The sequence below is a fragment of the Natrix helvetica genome (genome assembly GCF_964273705.1).
Source record: "Natrix helvetica genome assembly, chromosome: 1".
Classification (NCBI taxonomy): domain Eukaryota; kingdom Metazoa; phylum Chordata; class Lepidosauria; order Squamata; family Natricidae; genus Natrix; species Natrix helvetica.
The window spans coordinates 152,920,933-152,942,468 of record NC_138548.1 but is presented as its reverse complement, the minus strand read 5'-3'; the positions used below and the strand labels follow the sequence as shown (position 1 = coordinate 152,942,468).

General features: G+C 38.7%; 1 protein-coding gene across 2 annotated transcripts in view; it reads right to left on the bottom strand.

Annotated features, from left to right (window-relative positions):
- The window catches only part of GALNT13 (polypeptide N-acetylgalactosaminyltransferase 13), a 240,727-nt gene that overhangs the window by 85,120 nt on the left and 134,071 nt on the right, over window positions 1-21,536 (bottom strand). For both annotated transcript variants that reach the window (XM_081937996.1, XM_081937997.1), the window contains exons 4-6: window positions 21,307-21,473; window positions 18,403-18,610; window positions 14,962-15,132 (exon numbers count right to left, since the gene is read on the bottom strand). In XM_081937996.1, the coding sequence (XP_081794122.1) occupies window positions 14,962-15,132; window positions 18,403-18,610; window positions 21,307-21,473 (546 nt within the window). The remainder of the gene's footprint in view (window positions 1-14,961; window positions 15,133-18,402; window positions 18,611-21,306; window positions 21,474-21,536) is intronic.

Genomic DNA, 21,536 nt, shown 5'->3' with positions numbered 1-21,536 from the left:
TTTTCATAGGCCCTTGTTTGCTTCAATTTCTTTCAAAATACTTGGGAGTTTATTTGGTTCTCTTGACCTGAGAAATCTGTTTTTTGGGAGGTTTCAACTTTTACATGGCGTAGAATATAACAAAATCAAATGTATATAATCAACTGACAGAACCCAATCAAGTACAAGTAGTCCTTAACTTATGACAACAATTGGGAACATAACTTGCTTTGTTAAGCAAGATGGTTGTTAAGTGAGTTGTGCCCGATCTTACAGCCTTTTTCATCATGATTGTTAAAAAGAAATCACTGCACTTGAAGGGAACCACACAGTAGTTACTCAAACAAGGCTTCTCCCATTGACTTTGCTTCTAAGAAGCTGGCCAGGAAGGTTGCCAATGGTGAGCAAATGATCTCAAATTGTTGTGAAAGGTATACAGTAAATACCAGGGATGTGCGGTCAGGGGAGGCAGGGGAGGCAGAGCCTCACCGCTCTCATCATGAAAAGAAAAAAAAAGGGAAAAGGGAAAAGACACACGTGGTCCGATTCCCTGCCTTCTTGAGTCAACATGAAGGGGACCGTGGAGCGCGCTCCGCCGGCTTGCACTCCGCGGTCCCCTTCATGTTGACTCAGGAAGGCGAGGAATGGGACCATGTGTGCAGGAGGCTGAGGCTGCCTCAGCCTCCTGCACACGTGGTCCCATTCCCCGCCTTCCTGATGACATCACCAGCCTCTCCAGCCATAAACCTCACCGCACGTCACTGGTAAATACCATATTTTCAGAGTATAAGACACACCTTTTCCTCCCAAAAAAGAGGGGGAAAATCTGGGTGTGTCTTATACCCTGAAAACAGCATTTTTGGCCTCCTGAAACCCCACCTCCTTCACAAGAATTGATGTGCAGAGGGTTTGGGAGGCCTGCAAAGTGCACTTGGGGACTGGGAAAGGCAAAAACGAGCTAAAAATGGGCCATTTTTTCCTCATTTTTGTCCCCCCTACCCCAGGACCACTCTACAAGCCTCTCAAAGGCTATGCATGCCCCTTTTTTGGCAAAAATGGGCACATTTTTGTGAAAGATGGGCTGTTTTTTGCTCATTTCTGCCCCCCCCCCCCCACTGCCATCCTCAGGAGCACTTTGCAGGTGTCTCAAACTCTGTCCATGTCCCATTTTTCACAAAAATGAGGCATGCAAAGGGTTTGGGAAATCTGCAGAGTGCAAACACTTTTTAAAAAAATTTACCACTTCAAATCTTGGTGCGTTTTACACTCCGGTACGTGTTATACTCCGAAAAATACGGTACTTGTTATACTCCGATGAATATGATACATCCCAGTTGCCAAGTGTTTGAAGTTTGATCACATGACCATGGGGATGCTGCAACAATTGTAAGTGCGAGGACTGCTCATAAGTCACTTTTTTTTTTAGTGCTGTTGTAACTTAGAACAGTCGCTAAACAAATGGTTATTAAGTCGAGGACTACCTGTAGATTAAATCAGTGTTTTGCCACAGGCAACATTAGCTGCATTTGTGCAGAGTGTGAGATCCCTTGCAGCTGGTGGTGGTGTCCCAGTTTAATAAGATATTGGAGAAGGAGAGGCTGAGTCCTGAGAGCTCTACTTTTCTATCAGGGGCCCAAAATGCCTTGAAAGATCATTCCCCTACTTAGTGTCCTTCCCCTCTCCTTGAAAATGGTCTTCCAAAATTGGCATAGACCAGGGGTGTCCAAACTTGGGAACTTTAAGACTTGTGGACTTCAACTCCCAGAATTCCCCAGCCAGCCATGCGCTGGCTGGGGAATTCTGGGAGTTGAAGTCCACAAGTCTTAAAGTTCCCAAGTTTGGACACCCCTGGCATAGACCAAGTTTTCACAAAGGAGAGCCATTGTGGACAAATTGTTCAGTATCACTAGAAATAGCATACCCTGAAGATTTCAAAGAATTTAATTTTTCCTAAACTATTTTAATTTATTGTGTACTGTAATTATTATTTTGGATTTTGATTTTTTTTAATGAGAACTGGGATTGCAGGTTGCTATTTGGGGTTGTGGGCTAGTTTCATACTATAATTACACAAATTGTAATTATATTTACAACATATTTAATAAATGATACAAACAAATGCACTGGAATAAATTGATAATACTTTTATTACAACTATTTTTAAAGGCCAAAGGAGGCAAAAGGAGTCCATGGAATTATCTTAATTTTCAAGCATGTTTTGAAGTCCTTCCCAAAAATATGTATCTTGATAGAAAAGTAATTTGATAAGCACAGCTCTTGGAGTAGAAATATTTGTATTTTGATTTTGGACAATGCTACAGCCTCAAATTGCCTACACTAACCAAAATATATATCTGGAAATCAAAATTGGATTGATATAGTGTGTGAATCCTCCAGCATGTGCCTTTTTCATGTACACAAAGATGGACAATGTGGATTTTATTTATTTAATTTCTATTCTGCCTTTATTATTTTTACAAATAACTCAAGATGGCAAACATATCAAACACACTTTTCAACTTCTATTTTCCCGACAACCACCACCCTGTGAGGAATTAGACTGAGAGATAGAGAGAGAATGACTGGCCCAAAGTCATCCAGCCGGCTTTCATAGATAAGGTGGGACTAGAACTCACAGTCTCCTGGTTTCTAGCATGGTGCCTTGACCACTAGGTTAATTTTCGCTGTCATCTGAAGTAGTAGAGCCTGAACTTTTGGAAGAAGTCAGACTGGCCTAAGCTACCATTGCATACCAGTGGTGGGATTCAATTTTTTTTACTACTGGTTCTGTGGGCATGGCTTGGTGGGCGTGGCAGGGGAAGGATACTGCAAAATCCCATTTCCTCACTCAGAGAGGCAGGGAATAGATGGGGGTGGGGCCAGTCAGAGGTGGTATTTACTGGTTCTCCGAACTACTCAACATTTCTGCTACCGGTTCTCCAGAACTAGTCAGAATCTGCTGAATACCACCTCTGATGCATACTTTTCTTAAGGTGAGCACTGTAACCCAATGGATAAGAATTATTTGAACTATGTAATGGAATTACTATCAAGCAGATGGGCCAAAGAGATTAAGTAAGGTGTTGTTGTTGTTGTTTTTACTATATAGTAGAGTTATCAAGAAAAAGGCACAGCTATGCTGGCTCTGTAGCATGAATAAACAATCTCCTAAAATTCACTGTGCAATGAAATACTGAATCCTGTTAGGGATGGACATTTTTAACCACAGGGTGTTCTTGGACTTAGATACAGGGAGGGAAGAAATTGCTTGTGGAGCTGGGGTCAGAGGAGAATGGGGAATTCTAGGAGTTGAAGACCAGAAATCTTAAAGTTGCCCAAGGTTGAGAAAGATTCTCCATGGTGTCAAGTTTCTTCTATTAAAGTTAATTCCAGCCATACCCCTAAATCTAATCACACACGTCTCTTCTGTTTATTTCAAAGATAGCTGCAAATCTATCTGGCATTCATTTGCCATCAACACAGATTTATTTTGCTTGCCTGACAAAGTATTACTTACATGCTCTGCAGCTCTGCTTTTCATTACAGGCATTGTAATCTCAAAAGAGCAAACGGCATTAAAAACTATAAAATGGCATTGCCGTGTTGAAAACAAAAATGCTAAAACATAATATTTTATGTTTCAAAAAAATAATATTTTACTATCTTTAAATGTAGGATTTCATTCTTAGTATTGTAAAGCTTTGTTTCCTATACACTCCCTAAAAAGCATGTTCAAGAATCTCCTTTCTAAACAAAGGTCTTTGTATGCAACCATTATCTTAGTTCATTCAGTAGAAAGGTAGTCCTTGACTTATGACCACAATTCAGCCCAAAGTTTTGTTGCTGAACAAGACATTTGTTAATTGAGCTTTGCTCAATTTTACGACCTTTCTTGCCGCATTTGTTAAGTGAATCATTGCAGTTGTTAAGTTAGTAACATGGTTGTTAAAGGACTCTGGTTTCTCCATTTACTTTACTTATGAGAAGGTTGCAAAAGGTGATCACATGAGCCCCGGGACACTACAACCATCATAAATATGAGTCAATTGCTAAGCATCCTAATTTTGATCACATGACCATGGGGATGTTGCAAGGGTCATAAGCAGCACTGGAATTCAATTTTTTTACTACCGGTTCTATGGGCGTGGCTTGGTGGGCGTGGCATGGTTTGGTGGGCGTGGCTTAGTGTGCTTGGCAGGGGAAGGATATTATAATATCTCCATTCCCTCCCCACTCCAGGGGAAGGTTCCTGCAAAATCCCCATTCCCTCCCGATCAGCTGGAACTTGGGAGGCAGAGAATAGATGGGGGCAGGCCAGTCAGAGGTGGTATTTACCGGTTCTCTGAACTACTCAAAATTTCCGCTACTGGTTCTCCAGAACTGGTCAGAACCTGCTGAATACCACCTCTGGTCATAAGTGTGAAAAACAAGCATGTCACATTTTTCAGTGGCATAGTACCTTTGAATGGTCACTAAATAATTTGTTGCACGTTGAGGACTACCTCTACTAGTGTGGTCCTGAGGGAGGCGCTCATTGCTGGAACTGGTTGACAGAGTAAGAAGATCTCATTCTCATGCTGTCTAACTCTTTGGTTCTAGTCTTTATCTAGCGATGTAATTATAATTGTTTTTGTATTTATCTTTTTTATGGTTTGTAAACCACTCAGAGTCACCTTATTGGGAAGAGTGGGTGGCATATACCTTTAACAAATAAATTAAACATTTTAAATAAAATGAATTGCGCTGACTATTAAAGATTGTAAGGTAATTAAATGATGTATAATTGTGATAAACAGTAAATTTCTGAAATTTATTTGAAACAAAATAACTAAATTTGCTCTGAAGTGTTTCTGAATATTTGTTTTTAACACTAAGGTATTACTGTTTTTAAAATAATCTAAAAGTTATTTTCATTGCAGTAATGGTAAGAGAGGTGTCTGTAAAGCTCTCAGAGTAAATTATTTTTATTTTCTGCTTAATTGCCTTAAATAACAATTACCTGCAGGTTTTAACAACATAGTCACTAAATTCATTAACCTTTGCCATAAATCCTGGCAATTCAGCAAAGCTGATACCTCCTCCACTCAATTCCTTGATAATTTTGAGACAGTGTACATTTGTTATTCCTTAAAAATAGTACTTTTTTTGTCATTGAGAAGGTAGATTCCACCGACTCTATAAACAGCCATGGAGAATGAAAAATGGGCTAGTTAGAAGTGATCATTCCTATTTCTTTTAGTTCTAGGTTAGCACTACATAAAATGTATTTATGAATATGTAAAGTATTATAGGCAGATAATGCAAGTATTCCACACAGCTGGCTCAGCGAGGCAAATAACCATATGATTGGCATGTTCAAATGAACAGTGTATAACAGGAGTAGGAAGAAAATTACACAAAATTGTGCCTCCTCCGAATGATTTATATCCAGTATATTGTGATTTTTCAATGTCAGAGGTGGCAGCCCAAAATTTAGTGGCCTGTCTGTTTGGAACAAGCCAATGTTTCAAACACCTGAGTAGCAGTTACCTATAAAGATACCGTATTTTTCAGAGTATAAAATGCACTCCCCCCCCCAATTTGGGTGCGTCTTATACACTGGATGTAGCCCCGCCCACTTGCTGGCCCTCACCCTTTGGCCTCTGCCTCCCAGCAATTTGCCTCCTTGCAGCAAACAGTCAATAGCCTGTTTCAATTTTCAGTCAAGCAGAGGCAGATTTTTTTTTCTTGTTTTCCTCCCCAAAAGCTTATACTTCGGAGCATCTTATACTCTGAAAAATATGGTAAATTAGCTGTAGTATGTCAACACTGTCTCTGAATTCTGGAAGCATCAAAACTATTAAAAATATTTCTAGCAACCTACAATTCAGTAATTCCCCCTACAAATATTGGGAGAGGTGTAGCAACAGAAAGTTGCTTAAAATAAAATAGGGCATAAGCAAGAATAGCTTTGTGCCTCTTGGATGCAATTAATGCTGGCAACATTTACTTGTGTTTAAAGGAATGTATGTATTGATAAAATCATTTGCTGTTGAGTATAAGCTTCATAATTTGTTTGAGTCTGATCCTCATAACTCATTAGGAAGATCTGGTATTATTACAAGATTTAAATTAATGCAAGGCAGTTAGCAAAGCCTTGTTACTTTTAAGTACAAATGCCTCAAAATACCAGAGAAATCCATTAGTCCAGTGGTGGGCAACCTTTTTTTTCAACTGAGCCAAATCTCGCCAAAACCACGATTGAAATTTATTTTGAGAGCCACATTTTTAAAACCGAAAATACATAGGATGGTACACTGTTTTTAGTTTCAATAAACTCTGGCATTTGAAGCACGCAAGTCTTAAAGCTGTCAAGTTACAAGATCCTTGCATCCCTAACCCTTTAGAAAAAAAAACCCAGGGTCTTCAAACCTGACAGCTTGAAAACTTGTGGACTTCAACTCCCAGAATTCCTCCTCCAGTCATGTTGGCTCAGGAACTCTGGCATTGAAGCATGCAAGTCTTAAAGCTGTCAAGTTGCAAGACCCTTGCATCCCTAACCCTTTAGAAAAAAGAAAAAACCCAGGCTCTTCAAACCTGACAGCTTGAAGACTTGTGGACTTCAACTCCCAGAATTCCTCCTCCAGTCATGTTGCGGCGACGTCATCTGCGTGGATCCATCTTCGGCTTTTTTCACAGGGGGCAGGGCTGCTGCTGAAGATGTCGACGAGCCCCTGCCGCCACCAGAACAACAGCTGCCTCCTCCTCCTCCTCCAACGGCACCACTACATTTGGAGTGAAGCCGCCAAAGCTCCCGCTGGCGCCCCCCTCCACTCGGAGCACCGCGTTACCCCTGCTGCCTTCTCCGCCGCCGCCATGCTTTTGAGAAGCCATGAGGCTTTTTTTCCCTGCTCCTGCCCCCCCCGCCACCTTCCTACTGGCTCCCGCGGCCTCATGGCTCCTCAAAAGCACAGCAGGGGAGGAGGGGGCAGGGTAACGCGGGGCCCAACTCAGGTGCTCCGAACGGAGGGGGAGGCGCCGCTGCCATAGGCGGGGGCGCCGGCGGGAGCTTTGGCGGCTTCACCTCTGCCGCAGCGTCGGGTGCTGTTAGAGGAGGAGGAGGCGGCAGCAGATATTCCGGTAGCGGCAGGAGCTTTACTTTAGCTGCAGCGCCGGGCGCAAGCAGCTAGGATTGGCCACCCACAAAGGACCTCCTCCCCGGGCTTGCTTTCCTGGCGTCAGTCACCCCGCGCTCACCAAAACAAGTCCGGGGAGGTCCTTTGCGGGCGGCCAGTGCTAGCAGCTGCGCACCTTAGAGGGAACAGTGGGAGGGAGGGGAGCGGGCGCCCGGCACACAGAAGAGCCGCATTAAAATATGTAAAGAGCTGCATGTGGCTCGCGAGCCGTGGCTTGCCGACCACTGCATTAGTCCATCAGCCACATATTTTCTGAAAGGATTTAAAGGGAAGCATGGGACGGTAGAGAGACGTAATTTATTTAAGAGAGAAAAAGAAAAATTGCACCAATAAAAAAAAAGGTGATGGAATCCCTCAAGAGCTTCTTGTTGAACCCTTGGCTTCAATCTTTGTGACCTCCTCTCTTCTGTCTTGTTTTGATATCTTATTCAGTCACTCTGAATAATTTTTCAGCAATTGTTTTCAAGATAAAAAGAATTTCTGGGGAAGCTATGACAAATTGATGACAGCTCTGCAGTGAGCAAAGACGATAACTGCACAAATTGGCAAATGGACCGACATCTTAAAATTGCTCTCTGGACAAAGAGAGGACTCAGGACTGCCTATGTGCATACCGGATAGTACTTCCTTGTGAAGAGACCATAAGACAAATGGTTTCCAGTGGGTTAGAGCTCTGTAAGCCAAGAGAATCGTTATCTATACTGGATCAAACTAGATACATCATGGACTATACTGGATGTATTATTCTGGATATACAAATGAAACTGGGTGATGTCTTAACGATCATACTTGGACAATAAATAATATGCTATGCTATGGTACACTACGCTACACTATGCTATCCATGCCTAAGCCACAGTTCCAAGCCTTCAAAATGACACTGGATTTGCATACTTTCTTTTCTTAATCACTTTTGGAAATTGCTTAAGTGCTTTTTCGATATTAAGAACCTGGAAGTTTCATTACATCATGTGAATACATTATAATACATTGAAAAAAAGTTCTATGCAAGTGTAAAGACTTTAAAATTTCTTTTCAAATAAACATCAAAAGAGTGATGAAAAATTTGAATTTGGAAAGTTACAAATGAATTAAGCGGTCAAAATTGAAAATAATATTATTTAAAGATCTTTCCTGTGGAAAAATGTAATTGTTTGAGAAAAATCGTTAACATTTTGATATTAAGCATAAAACATTTTCCCACAGAAAAATACTGTTTATCAGGAAAAATATATGATAAGAAGAGTCTTTGATGATTGAATTCTAGAGGTAACTAGAAAGAATTAAACATAATTAAATGAGAAAAGAGCCATTAATACCATATGGAGTAAATTATTCTAACTTGGGACAAATTTAAGGATATTCAGAACCAAAGTATTCAGAAGTTACTTTTAAGATTGTCTATTTTCAACAAAGACTGAGGCAGATTCAAATCTGGATTTTAAAATTATAGATTACAAGAATGATATAGATAACTACACTTGGAACTGGCTGCTGTCTTAATTAAGAATGATATATAAATAATGCATCAGAAGAGTGACTTGGGTATCTTTTTCATTTTGTATTTGCAAAGGAGATGTGTTAAAGTTTTGTAGAACTTTCTGAGAAAAGCCAAAGAAAAAACCATAAAAGAAAGAAATCAAGCACCGGGACTCTATATTTGCAAAGTGTCAGGAAGATATTTTAATTGCTGGGAAAGGAAGACATTCTATGATCTACTTTGATTATTTCTGCCAAATAGATGAAAGGTTTTCCTTTCCAACACAATATTTTAAATTCTGTAATTAAGAAATGTGACCAACTATTTGAATAGACCCACAGAAGCATTTACAATCACACACATCTCATTAATTCACTGTAGCTCATGTGAAACACAAGAATAAATATTTTCAAGTGTGCATTCTATCCATTTTGCAACTTCTTGAATCCTAGTAACTTAAAACGTATCTTTTTTTAAAAAAAAGATAGTGAGAAATATCAATTACAATCCAAAATGTTTAAACGTTCATATTAACATAAGCATTCTTAGGTTCTTTAGCTATATAGCTTTTGGGGGAATATATTTTAATTTTATTGCTGCATGAACTTCAAGTTTTCCTTTAAAGTACGATACATGGAATAAGTAAAGGTAAAGATTCCCCTCGCACATATGTGCTAGTCGTTCTCGACCGTAGGGGGCAGTGCTCATCTCCATTTTAAAACCAAAGAGCCAGCGCTGTCTGAAAAAGTCTCCGTGGTCATGTGGCCAGCATGACTAAATGCCGAAGGCACACGGAACGCTGTTACCTTCCCACCAAAGGTGGTCCCTATTTTTCTACTAGCATTTTTTAATGTGCTTTCAACTGCTAGTTTGGGAGAAGTTGGAACAAGTAACAGGAGCGCACTCCGTTATGCGGCGCTAGGGATTCAAACTGCCGATCTTTCAATTAACAAGCTCAGTGTCTTAGTCACTGAGCCACTGCGTCTCTGTATATGGAATAGATTCAGCCTATTAAATGGGAAGTTGATTACCTTAATAATTCTATAATGCCAAGAACTAAACAGCCGTTCTTGATTGCAGTGTTTCTTACTGAACCAGTTTTACCCAAAACCCATGCCTGGTAAGTAATGCCTAATGCATTACTCATGTAATCGCTTGACTTGTTTCCCCGAAAATAAGACCTGCCCGGATAATAAGCCCAATCGGGCTTTTGAGCGCATGTGCTAAAATAAGACCTCCCCCGAAAATAAGCCTTCCCCAAAAGTATTGCAACACAACAGCATCCATGAGACCATGTTTGCTACCTCCTGCACCTCAAAAATAATAAGACCTCCCTGAAAATAAGGACAAATGCTTATTTCAGGGGTCAAAAGAAAATAAGACCCTGACTTATTTTCAGGGAAATGTGGTATTTTCTATCTATTTCAATGCTATATTGAAATAGTTCTCTATTTTGGGTGCCTGTTTCTTTTTAACATTTCCATATAGTGTTAATACTCAGCACATGGTCTAGAATTTAATAAATTCAGTTTCTTCCATGTAATCTCTAAAGGCTCACATCTGGAAAATATGTGATCCAGGGTCTTTCCTAATCAAAGCTCATCTGTCTCTCATACACAATTACCACCTTTTCCTAAAAGAAATTTTTGGAGGATTTCAAATGCAAAAATAAAATGTGGTCGAAAGGAACAAAGGACAGCAAAAGAACATCAAGAAGCCCTTTACTTCCTTGATACAATTAGCAACAGTCATGGTTGCTTTGAAATAAAGAAAATGTGTCAAGGCATCTGGTTAATCATCTTACATACTAGAGTAAGTCAGTCACTGGGGGGAAGATGCATTTGATGATGTGTTCCTAGGGCACAAAGCATTTCAAAGATTTGAATCATAAAAATGTGCGTGAATGTCGCATCTTTTTAAAGCAGTAAGGCAGCTTCTTCCCTTGTAAGGCATGCAAAAGTTGTTCCCATTATCTGTGTGTTCACAGACATACACAGGCGACACTTCTACTGGAATGGCCAGCAAAGCAGATGCAACGAGGTTTGGTTTTCTGTACCATCACTAAGGTCACAGTATAATGTGGTCTTTAGAAAGACTCTGCGTTGTGTTTATTAAAGTGTCACTCTATAACTCTGTTGAAATCATTCCATGCTAAACAATTCAAAAGTCTATTTAGCTATTCTGCATGAGAGCTTTGCATCATCTGGACAGGGCCAAGTGCATCAGACATTTCTATGCCACAGTCTTTTCAGGGTTTTAACTGAATCACTTATCATGGTGTCAATAAATTCCCCAAATGCTTCAAAGCACAGTTGAACTTCATTAATCTATGGGCTGTGCTATTTTAATACCTTCCTTCTGCTACTACAGTGTTTAAGAGTCCAGTAAGCTTAACATCTACTAGGAGATGCTATACCAATTGCAAGAGAATTATAAATGTCCTTCCACACATTATTCCATCCATCACAGTTAATCAAACCAAATCAGCAAGTACAATAAACAAGAGGGGCAAAACATTTGCACTACGTTAAGCTTTCTTATGATTCTTAGAGGTGCTTCATCCTAAATCACTCCAATGTTTTGTTAAAAAATTCACACTCATAAGTATAGGTTTCCTATACATTCCTCCCCAGGTAGCATAACCAACTACTCCAAAAGTAAATATTATTGTGAGTTGCTATTGTAATGTTAGCAAAAGATCCATTTGGAAAGATGAAATAAAGGTAAAATTTCATTAAGTGGGATTTTATTTTAATTGAAAAGACTGATATAGTTGTATGATACACCCTACTTTGGAAAGATACTGCACAATGTTGCTCCCTCCAGAGAAGTGGCCTTGCTATGTTATGCTTCTTGTTCTTTCTTTGTTTATTTGTTTGTTTTGGAATGAATATATGAATCTCATGAACTCTAAAAATCTAATGAACTGTGATGTAAACTTTTGTCTACCACAGTTGATAGGAACACAGAAACTTCTCTGGATAAGGAGAGGACAGGAGATCACCCACTTCTGATGGGTTCTAGACATCTACTCTTTGCAAGAGAACAGTTTCCATGGACCTAAGCACTGGGAGATGAAGAAAAGCTATCACTTCCCAACTGATAGGAGTTGTTTTAAGGACACACTGGGTTCACTAATTTCTAATCACTTTGGGAAATTACCTACTAATTAACTGATTTAAGACTAAAAGAGATCTTCAAAACAAAACAAAAAAACACCCCAAGTTTGCAAAGCTACCTGATCAGTTTACCTTGATTCAAGAATAAAATAAAAAATAACTATAAGCTTTACAGTATAAAGAACTTTTTTTTAAATGGCAAAGGCCTAGTTAAGACTTTACTTTGAAAAAAGTTACAAATGAATTAAGGGGCCAAATAATTGGCCTCATCCGAACTAGTGCAAGAACATTTGGAAAAAGACAAAGGTTGTGCATTACTTTAAAGACATTGAGAACTTAGTTTGAACTAAGTAATAAAAGAATAAGTATCAAAGGACCAAGTTTTAAAGACATATTCACATGGCAAAGCTTTTAAAAAAAATTATTTACGGTCACAAACCAAAACACAAGTACTACAAAGAGACATAAGAGAATTGATCATAGCATCATAGCAATCAGTCACCAGAAGGTTAACTAAGGAAAGTTACAGTGTTCTCCTCTAATGGTTACAGCTCTTAAGAAAAATCTGGAAACCTGAGAGGTGATGTATGAGGAGCCATTGCCAAGGCAATATACAAATAAATTACAAATTAGGTCTAGAAGGGACGATTTCAAGAAGAGACAGTAACTTGGATCTGTCTGCGTCATACATGGGACAAAATAGAAGGACATGCTCCACAGTTGCAACCTCGGCTCTGTCACAAGGGCATAGCCGCTCGTTAATCGGGAGCCTCTTAAAACAACCATCCAAAAGTGAGGGCAAGACATTAAAGCGAGCTAAGGAAAAAGCTCTTCTACACTTAGGAATGGTTAATGTATAAAAATAGAACACCATCCTCAATCCATAATTATTAAGTTGGTTAAAAGTCAGGGGGGAGCAAGTTTTGTTGGCTCTGGCTTGTAGATATTGAAAATCAATGAACACAAGCCGTTGGACTACCCTAAATTGGGCATCTTTAAGGCCGTAGTTTCCCAAGGCATCCTCCGTAAAACCTAGCAGATGTAGTTTCTTCAGCAGCTCTTTCTCCCAGCGAGAAATATGGCAAACATGGCAAAGCTTATCACTTGCAAAGCTTAGGAGGATGGTGATGACCAGAGCAATAGCCTGCTGTTGGGGAAGGTATGTGTTCCAACAAAGCGTTTTGTACAGATTTGTTACCCTGTGGTCCTTGGAGAGGCAAAGAACCTTCACAATGGGAAAAAGAAAAGCTGCAGAAATCAAATCCCATGACATCTGAATTAAAGATTGTTAGAAGCAAAGGGAAGGAGTACAAGGTTGGCTTGTTTGACCAAGGTTAAAATAAAGCATGTTTTTATAACAATCTAGGAACCCTTGATTGTCTTTTTGCTGATTCTAGAAATAAGGTGTTAATGATGTATGCATGTGTGTATAAATAAGAGATGGATTATAAAAATAAGATATTTTTGCATGTAAGCTTATAGGGAGGTCAAGAATCACTAAGTTTATTTCTAAGTGTCATGAAGATCAGACCTCACTTCTTTAAATACGTCTTTTCTCTTTTTATTATTTTTTCCTCTTTCTTTTCTTTCCTTTTCTTGCACTTTCTATTCTCTATTTTTCTTTTTCTGAGTTTTGTTTGTACTGTATTTTTTAATATATTTTTTTTAAAATGGTATTGATAGAGAAAAATATAATATCAAAGCTGATATTTTAAAAAATAGTATGGATAGAGAAAAGTATAATATCGAAACAAGGAAAAAATAAAATCATTTTAAAAAAATCTTAAAGGAGGAACTTTTCAGGTCTCATTTTTTATCTCCCTTCCATTGTCCCTAGGCACCAGCTACTACTTATTTGTCCTTTTCTTAAGACATTGGAGATTATCTCTTATATTTATTTAAATTGTTTCATCTGATTTTTAAATTAATCTTTTAACTTTTTTTTTCTTATAAACCCCATTTCAAATGTCTAAACCTATTTTCCCGTGTGATGTAAGAGGACTTGTATCTAAGAGGGCCATTCCTGTTCGAATTTAGTTAAACTTGCATTACAAATATATAGTCAGTTTTGTCATTGCTGCATACTTTTCTATCCTGCTAAAGGAGTAACTATCAGTTGTCTTGATACATCTGAGAAGCCCTTCTTTCATAACTCAGTACTCTTAGCAGTTAACACCCTTTACCTGATGGGTCTGGTTAATACATTCTTATAATTTCAGTTTCTCTTTGTCTACTTGCAGAATGCAGCTGTATTCTCTCTGCCCTTCAGGACCCACCATCCTCCTACTCCTCAATTTTTCTTTTTATTTTCCTAAAGGCTCAGAGCCTCCTTCCAAGAGGTCCTAAAAGCTGAATCTAAGTCTCAGCACTGCACAGTATCTTCTCTGCCTCTTACTTCTGGTATTCACTCCAACCCATTGGGATGGCTCCTTGGTTTGAGTTTCCTTCTTAGGGAAAGTAACTTTCTCTGTCTATTGTAGCACCTTCTTTGATCTGATCAATGTTCACCCTTTCTTTCTGCAGAAATAGCAACAGCACTTAGACTTACATACCGCTTCAGAGTGCTTTACAGACCTCTCTAAGTGGTTTATAGAGTCAGCATATTGTCCCCAACAATTTTGGGTCCCCAATTTTACCAATCTCTGAAGAATTGAAGGCTGGTTCAACCTTGAGCCGGTGGTGATTGAACCGCTGGCAGTTGGCAGAATTAGCCTGCAATACTGCATTCTAACCACTGCACCACCACTCTAATCTTCTGGTTTTTCTTTTTCTTGAAAATGCACAAGTTTCAACTTGTCACAAATACATGCCAGGATGTTTTCAGGGAGTATTAAACATAGTCCAAGTGCTGCAGGTCAGAACTTCATTATTTTTGAAGTAATCATCAGTAATAAGCTTTGATTTCTTTTGGTTTCCTGCTGAGGCTCTCAGCTTAGGAGTACAGTAATGATTTAGAGGGACATTTTGTTAAGGTTTTTCCCTAAAATTCCTATTGCCAAACTCCTGCTTGTCCCCCCCCTCCCTATTCATTCATTTATTATTTTCTACCACAATGAAGTTGACCATGTATTTTCCTGATCTAAATGGTATATGATCCTGTGTAAGTAAATCTAAGTCTTATAAATACATGTAGTCATAGGTACACACACAAACACACAAACACACACCAATTAATGCTCATAAAACATCCTCTGTCTCTACTACTTACCTCACAGGCAAAGTTCTGTCTCCTTTCCTTCTGTCCATTTCTCTTTGGGGAACAGGGTACCAACGAAAATTAAGTTTCCAGTTGAATCCTCCGTAAGTCATGTCTGATCCAGCCATGTATTCAAATGTGTCGTCACTGATTACATCGATAATTGGGCATACAACAATTTTCCTATAAAACAAAAATAAATATGCAAATGTATTTTCCTGGCAAGGAACTCTGCCTGGTCCAAACACACACACACACACACACACACACACACACACACACACACATCCAGAGAGGTAAGGCTATATCTAAAGGGCTGAATTCCTTTTGAAATCTATTTGTCACCGTGAAAGACCGAAATTGGTGAATGTCGACATTCACCAGATTTCGGACTTTCACAGTAACATATTAACACCTTTGATGAAATAAATACATTCGAAATCTACTCAGGAGAAGAAAGCATGAAGGCAGGACAGCATGAGACTCTGGCTACAGCCACTCTCTGCTCCCTTTCCTAAACATTGTTAACGATATATCTGAAGATTTATCCATGCAGCCTTGGCAACCGAAAGTAGGAAAAGCTCCAGAGATTGCAGCATCCGTTTGGAGATATGAACTGTGACCAAGTTAGGAAAAACAAACAAATACCTGCTTCCACAAGCATTCGAGCGGATTGCTGTTTTTTAAAATCCAGACGTATTATTCATGGCGCATTAAGCACATCCATACCTTGCGAAATCCATACCATATAAATATGCGCGATTCTCTTTGGGTCTTGCTTCTTCTTTTTTTTACCCCAAAGCACAGCATATGTTTTCCTCAAGCAAACTCCAAATGGATAAGCTCAATATACAAACTATTCATAAGAAGCCACGGATCGGAAACAGAGCAACGTTTGTCGCGTTTCCACTCATCCGCTGTGTAAAGAAACTTTTTATTTATTTTTGGATTCAAAATCTAGTTTACCGATGAAGACAAAAATAGTAATAGTTTTTCACCCGGCGAGGTCTATCGGCGAGAAAACAATCAGAAACATACATTTCCAAGAAACTTAATGAGAAAAAGGATGGGGGGGGGGGAAACATAAAGGAAATTGGGAATTCAAGCTACAAATGTGGAAACAAAGATGACAGATTCAGTTCACAATGCAATTAATGACTGGAACCACAGAAAAACATACAACAAGAGGCTAGGCATCCATCTGTCAACGTGATTTCATTTCACTGACTCCGTCGAAGAGGGATTTGCATGCAATAATCTCAATGGCCACTTCCAATTCTCTGGCTCTATGAAATTATCAATGTTTTGAGTGGTCTGTCTAACATTTACAGCAGCTCTTTTCAGGTCCATTCTGTATTGTCTTTTCACTGAGTTCTTATGTTCTTCTTAGGCTAAGAGAACCAGGGGCTGGTTAAGATATGCTTTTTTTTTATCGGTGTGTGTGTATGTGTGTGTATGAGAGAGAGACCTAGAAGAATGCCAATGTGCTTCATTTGTTCCAGAATGCAGCAATGGCAGCAGTTATGGGTTGGGTCTCTCAGCGCCCATGTTTTGCTTTGCGAACTGCACTGACTTCTGGGTGCAATCCAAGGTGCTGTTATTAGCTGTAAAGCCTTACATGCCATGATTCCAGGGTATTTGTTTCTAAGCATTCCACTATTGCTGGGCAGGAGGAATATGTTGCAGATTCCATCTGCTAGGGATTTTTATTTAGTGGGTCTCAGAAATCATGCCTTTTCCTTGGCTGTTCCTACATCCTGGAACAACAGACTACTAAGATTACTACTAAGACCCCCAGATTCATCCTGAGGAGAAATAGGCAGAAAATAAAATAAAGTAATAAAATAAAATAAATAAAATAAAATAAAATAATAATAAAGGCTAGTCCTGATTCCGCTCACATTTTGGAAAACTCTGAAGACCTAGCTGGGAACCAGGAGCGCAATTTGCTGCATAGTATTGCTGAATGCCGGTCAGCAGAAGAGAGTGCCTTGCTTGAAGGTAAGTAGTATGTGGCAGATTGTGGGGAATGCTGGGCCACAGAGGCAATCATGCCATTCCCCAAGGCCAATGCGCTTTAAGGGAATGGCACAAGGTAGTGCCACTGGACCAAGATGGGGTGGAGATACAGTTTCTCTTTTTCTTTAATGAATTTTTTATTTTTCCATAACCATTCTTACATCATTAATCTTACAGTGTGTCATCTGAGTACAATTTTTGTGTCGTCATATTTAACATTTACATCATTTTCACTATATTCTTACCTTTCCATTTACCTTTACATTTCAATTGCCTTTTAATTCAACTCCTCCCCTATAATTCTGTTTTCTTTCCCAATTTATTCAGTTTTCTATTTGTTTTTGTCTATGTTCATTTTCTATTCAATTGGATAGGATAGAATTGTTTCTCTTTTGTTCAGGGGTGCATGAGTGTGAGAGACAGACCAGCAGACTCAAAGTAGGCATTTTCCAAATTTTAAACATGCCGAGACCAAAAGTTTCACTGCTGTAGGAATTCAACAAGCAGGACTTGAATACAACACCTCCCAGTTGCATTTCCAAGCAATTGCTTCTGATACAGCAAGTCACATTGTACTGTAGATATGCTGCTATAGTAATTGGTGGAAGCTATTGATAATCTTATCCTTTTTAAAATTCCCTTTGAAAACCATCCATATTTGTAGCCCCCATATATCTATGTGAAGATATGCCTTCTTTTGTGTATTCTTGGAAAATTGCAGGCTCTATTATTTTGGAACTATTAATTCTTAGCAAAATCTTAATTAATGGAATGCATAGGCTTTATTCAAGTACATCTACATATCTTTGTGTGTGACTAAAATAGCAGACAACTGTGAGAGGGAAGTGCCACCTTTTCTTTTGAATGTTTCTGAAGAGGTCATAAAGCATTTCCCATGTGAAATAATAGAAAAAATTCTGAAACTGTATTTGCTTTCTGCATTTTCTACAAATTAGTATTTATGTCATCTGGGATTTTTTTTACCTGATTATAATGGCTGATTGGGCCACAGAAAACATGTTTAGATACTATTACATTCTTACCTCACCTTCCCTGTGGAAACTGAAAGCAAGACTCACATAAACAATTCTTAGAGGAATCTTAACTACTGCAAAATACTTCAGTGAATGAATCCAGATCTTCCTGATGCAAATTCATATTTCACACTTTTAACTTTTAACTGACAAGTCAGAGGAAAAATTAAGCTGGAAGGCACTGTTTTAAAGCCATCAGCAAAGTACAATATGTGGGCTTCCAGCAGGAGACTAGCATTCTTCTATTCTTTTACTGAAGCAAGACATTTCTGATAGTTGAGATACAAACAGCAGGAAAAGAGTGGTTAGTAACAAACAGACTCCTAAAAGAGAGGGGGAGAGGGAGGGAGGGAGGAGGGCAGAGGCTGTCATAGTAACAGAACCTGTTCTTAATTCTCACCTGTCTTCTTTTATTCTTGCCAGCAGGGGCTCCAGCCAACCTGTAGTGCATTCACAGTGTGCATCCAGGAAAGTGATGACCTGGCCTTTAGAAGTCGCAGCACCTCTAAGCCGAGCTCGAATCAGCCCCGACCGTTGTTCCATTCTAATAATTTTTACTGGCACTTGCAAGTTTCTTACATAATTCTCTAATGGAAGCTTCAGAAAATCTGCCAAACGCCATTAAGAAAGAAAACACAACAAAGTTTGTTTAAGTTCAACTAAGAGATGAAAAAAAAACAACACCAACATTCAAAGGAAATGGGAATGAGGTAGGGATAGGGATGGGGATAAGGAGAGGGAGAGGATAGAATAGAATACAATAGAATACAATAGAATACAATAGAATACAATAGAATACAATAGAATACAATAGAATACAATAGAATACAATAGAATAGAATCTACAAGCTGACTGCTTTCTTCTTTCCATTAAAAATAAACAAAAAGGTAAAACGCCTCTGAATACAGAGAAAAACAACAACAAAAAGAGAGAGCTTTTGTTGCTTTATAAAATACAAAAAGAGAAAGAACAATAGGAAAAAGAAGAAAATAGAAAACCAAGATCACTCAATTAAACACAACATTCTTTATTTTACAGGATCTTAAGAATACAGTTATCTATAGATTATTGCATGAAAATAAAGCACCATTCGGACAAATAAAACATCAACTGCATTGCTGTTTTAACCGTGTATATACATTTTAAAATATATCCTGCAGCCACCAATCCTCACATCACCTCATTCCCATGTAATTCATGGGTAGGCACTCAATGTGGGTCCACAGAGCATGGAAGATCATTTCATTGCCTACAGAATGTACTCACTTCAGATGGTGGCACAGAGGGAAGGCATTCTATTTCTGGATTAGGATCAATCATAAACCCTCTAGAGTATATTTTGCAACCCACTTGAAACAGCAGTCACTACTACTCAGTTTGATTCTAATTTCTCTAGCAATTTAGAAAGAAAATATTCTTCTAGGATACGATGAAATAATGATATTGCAGGGGAAATGAAATAAACAGATTACTGTAAAATGAATTAAAAGATTCTGACTGCTACACTATTTGTATATTTTTTTTAAAAAAACAACACCTTAAGCCTAAAACATATTTCAGGGAACAAACTTCATGGAACTTAATGAGATTGCTGAATAAAGTGGTACAGGGTTATGCTATAAAATACTCCTCTTAAAAGTCAAATAAACATGTTATTAAGCACAAAATAAAAAGCAGCCCAACCTTAAGAGGTAAAAAAAAGTATCAGAAATATCATAATCGTACTTTCAAATATTTTCTTAATAATATTTTCAACATGTACCAAAATATGCACCAATATGCACCAAAAGATTCCAACTCCATATGGAGGAACATACTTCCTGGGAAGGGAATTCTGAAATTTAGGAGCAATTCCTCAAAATGATTGCAAGCCTGGACAATTTCTATTGGCTTGAGGGATGCAGCAGCCTTTGGGTAGGGCCAGAATACATTTTTTGGAAGGTCACAAAAGGAGTAAAATGGATTCCTTAAGTCTTTGCAAGATTGAAGGCATCCATTTTGTTTTTAGCCCTCAGACCATTCCCTACTAAAATGATTGCCCCTGGTTGCTTGTTGTGGCTCTGGTGACAGGATTTTAATGGACCAATGTGGAACCAGGGCCACATTTTTCATAGTCCTTGCTTAATATGATGTGTGAATCCAACTTCTGCCTCTTATTCAGTAGCAGAGAAGTGAATCTCAGTTCCATTGTGAAAATCAGAATCTGACTGAAGACATTTTCATGCTGTTCGAATGCCACAGGCTGCAAGACTGGAAAGAAGCACCCATTGTTCTCCCTGAGATAATAATCAGTTAGCTGAATTCAGATGCCATGATAAAAAACAGTTTCGCTCTCAGGCAGGGAATTTTTTTTATTGTTATGAAGAGAATGAGCCGACGTATGCATTGGGCTCACGTTTTTCTCATCTTGGAAGAATAGCTTCAGAGCACTTTACTTCTGCTATTAATCCTGCCAATTATGGCTTAATCAACACCCCATGATTAAGCAAGCCATGGCTAGGCTGCCACTACATGCTCTGAAATTTTGAAAAAGAAGGGAACTCTTGACATAAGGTCTTAAGAAAGATTTTATAATATTCAATTTATCACAGCTTCTTTCAAAGCAAAGGCGATCCCACTTTTACATGAATAAATGATCAACAAGTGATCTGTTAAAGTGCCCTCAACAGGCACATCAAATAAAATTAATGTAAAATCCACTAGATGTCTTGTATTACCACTCCAAAAGTTCTCCAGCTGGGAGAGTAAATTTGGTGGGCTGGGAAGGTTGAACAGGCCAAAGACATCTCTACATCCTGACCACATTCTCCAGCTGAACAAGATTAAAAAAAGTGTTTTTAGCATATTGCCCCCATCAATCTGGTCCTCATTTTACTGACCTCAGAAGGATGGAAGGTTGAGTCAACTTTGACCTGGTCAGGATCGAACTCCTGGCTGTGGAGAGAGTTTGTCTTCAATACTGCATTCTGACCACTGTGCCACCTTGACTCCTATTGTTTTGTAACTTGTTCTCAGAGAATCCCAAGTAATTTCTCCCTTGAGATCAAAATTTGAGAAAAACCTGCTCTGCTCCATCAATACACATTCTTTTTGCTTTTTATAATCATTTGTCTACAATGGTAAAATGGGTTCTAAGTTGTGTTTTCCTCCACACTGCTCTAGCCATTCTCTTCAGAAAAATCCCAGATAGTGCCGTTACAAGATTTGCTAAGTAGTACTAAAGAAAGGATATAAAGAAAGAAAGCTATCCCTTGCCCACAATATGTTCAAATGTTAATGAGTTTTATTTTTGGACATCCTTACCTCTTTCACTGGCATCATCTACCAAGATGATCTCAGAAAGTAGGTAGTGTGGAGACCGATTGATAACACTGTAGATAGTACGAAGCAAAGTACTCCAAGCTTCATTATGAAACACTATGACCACACTTGTGGTGGGTAGGTCATCAGCGTAGACTTTTGTCTTACATCTGTCAAATGAAAAAAAGAAAGAAAAGAAGCAACAGAAAATGTATTCAGAAACCATGGCACTA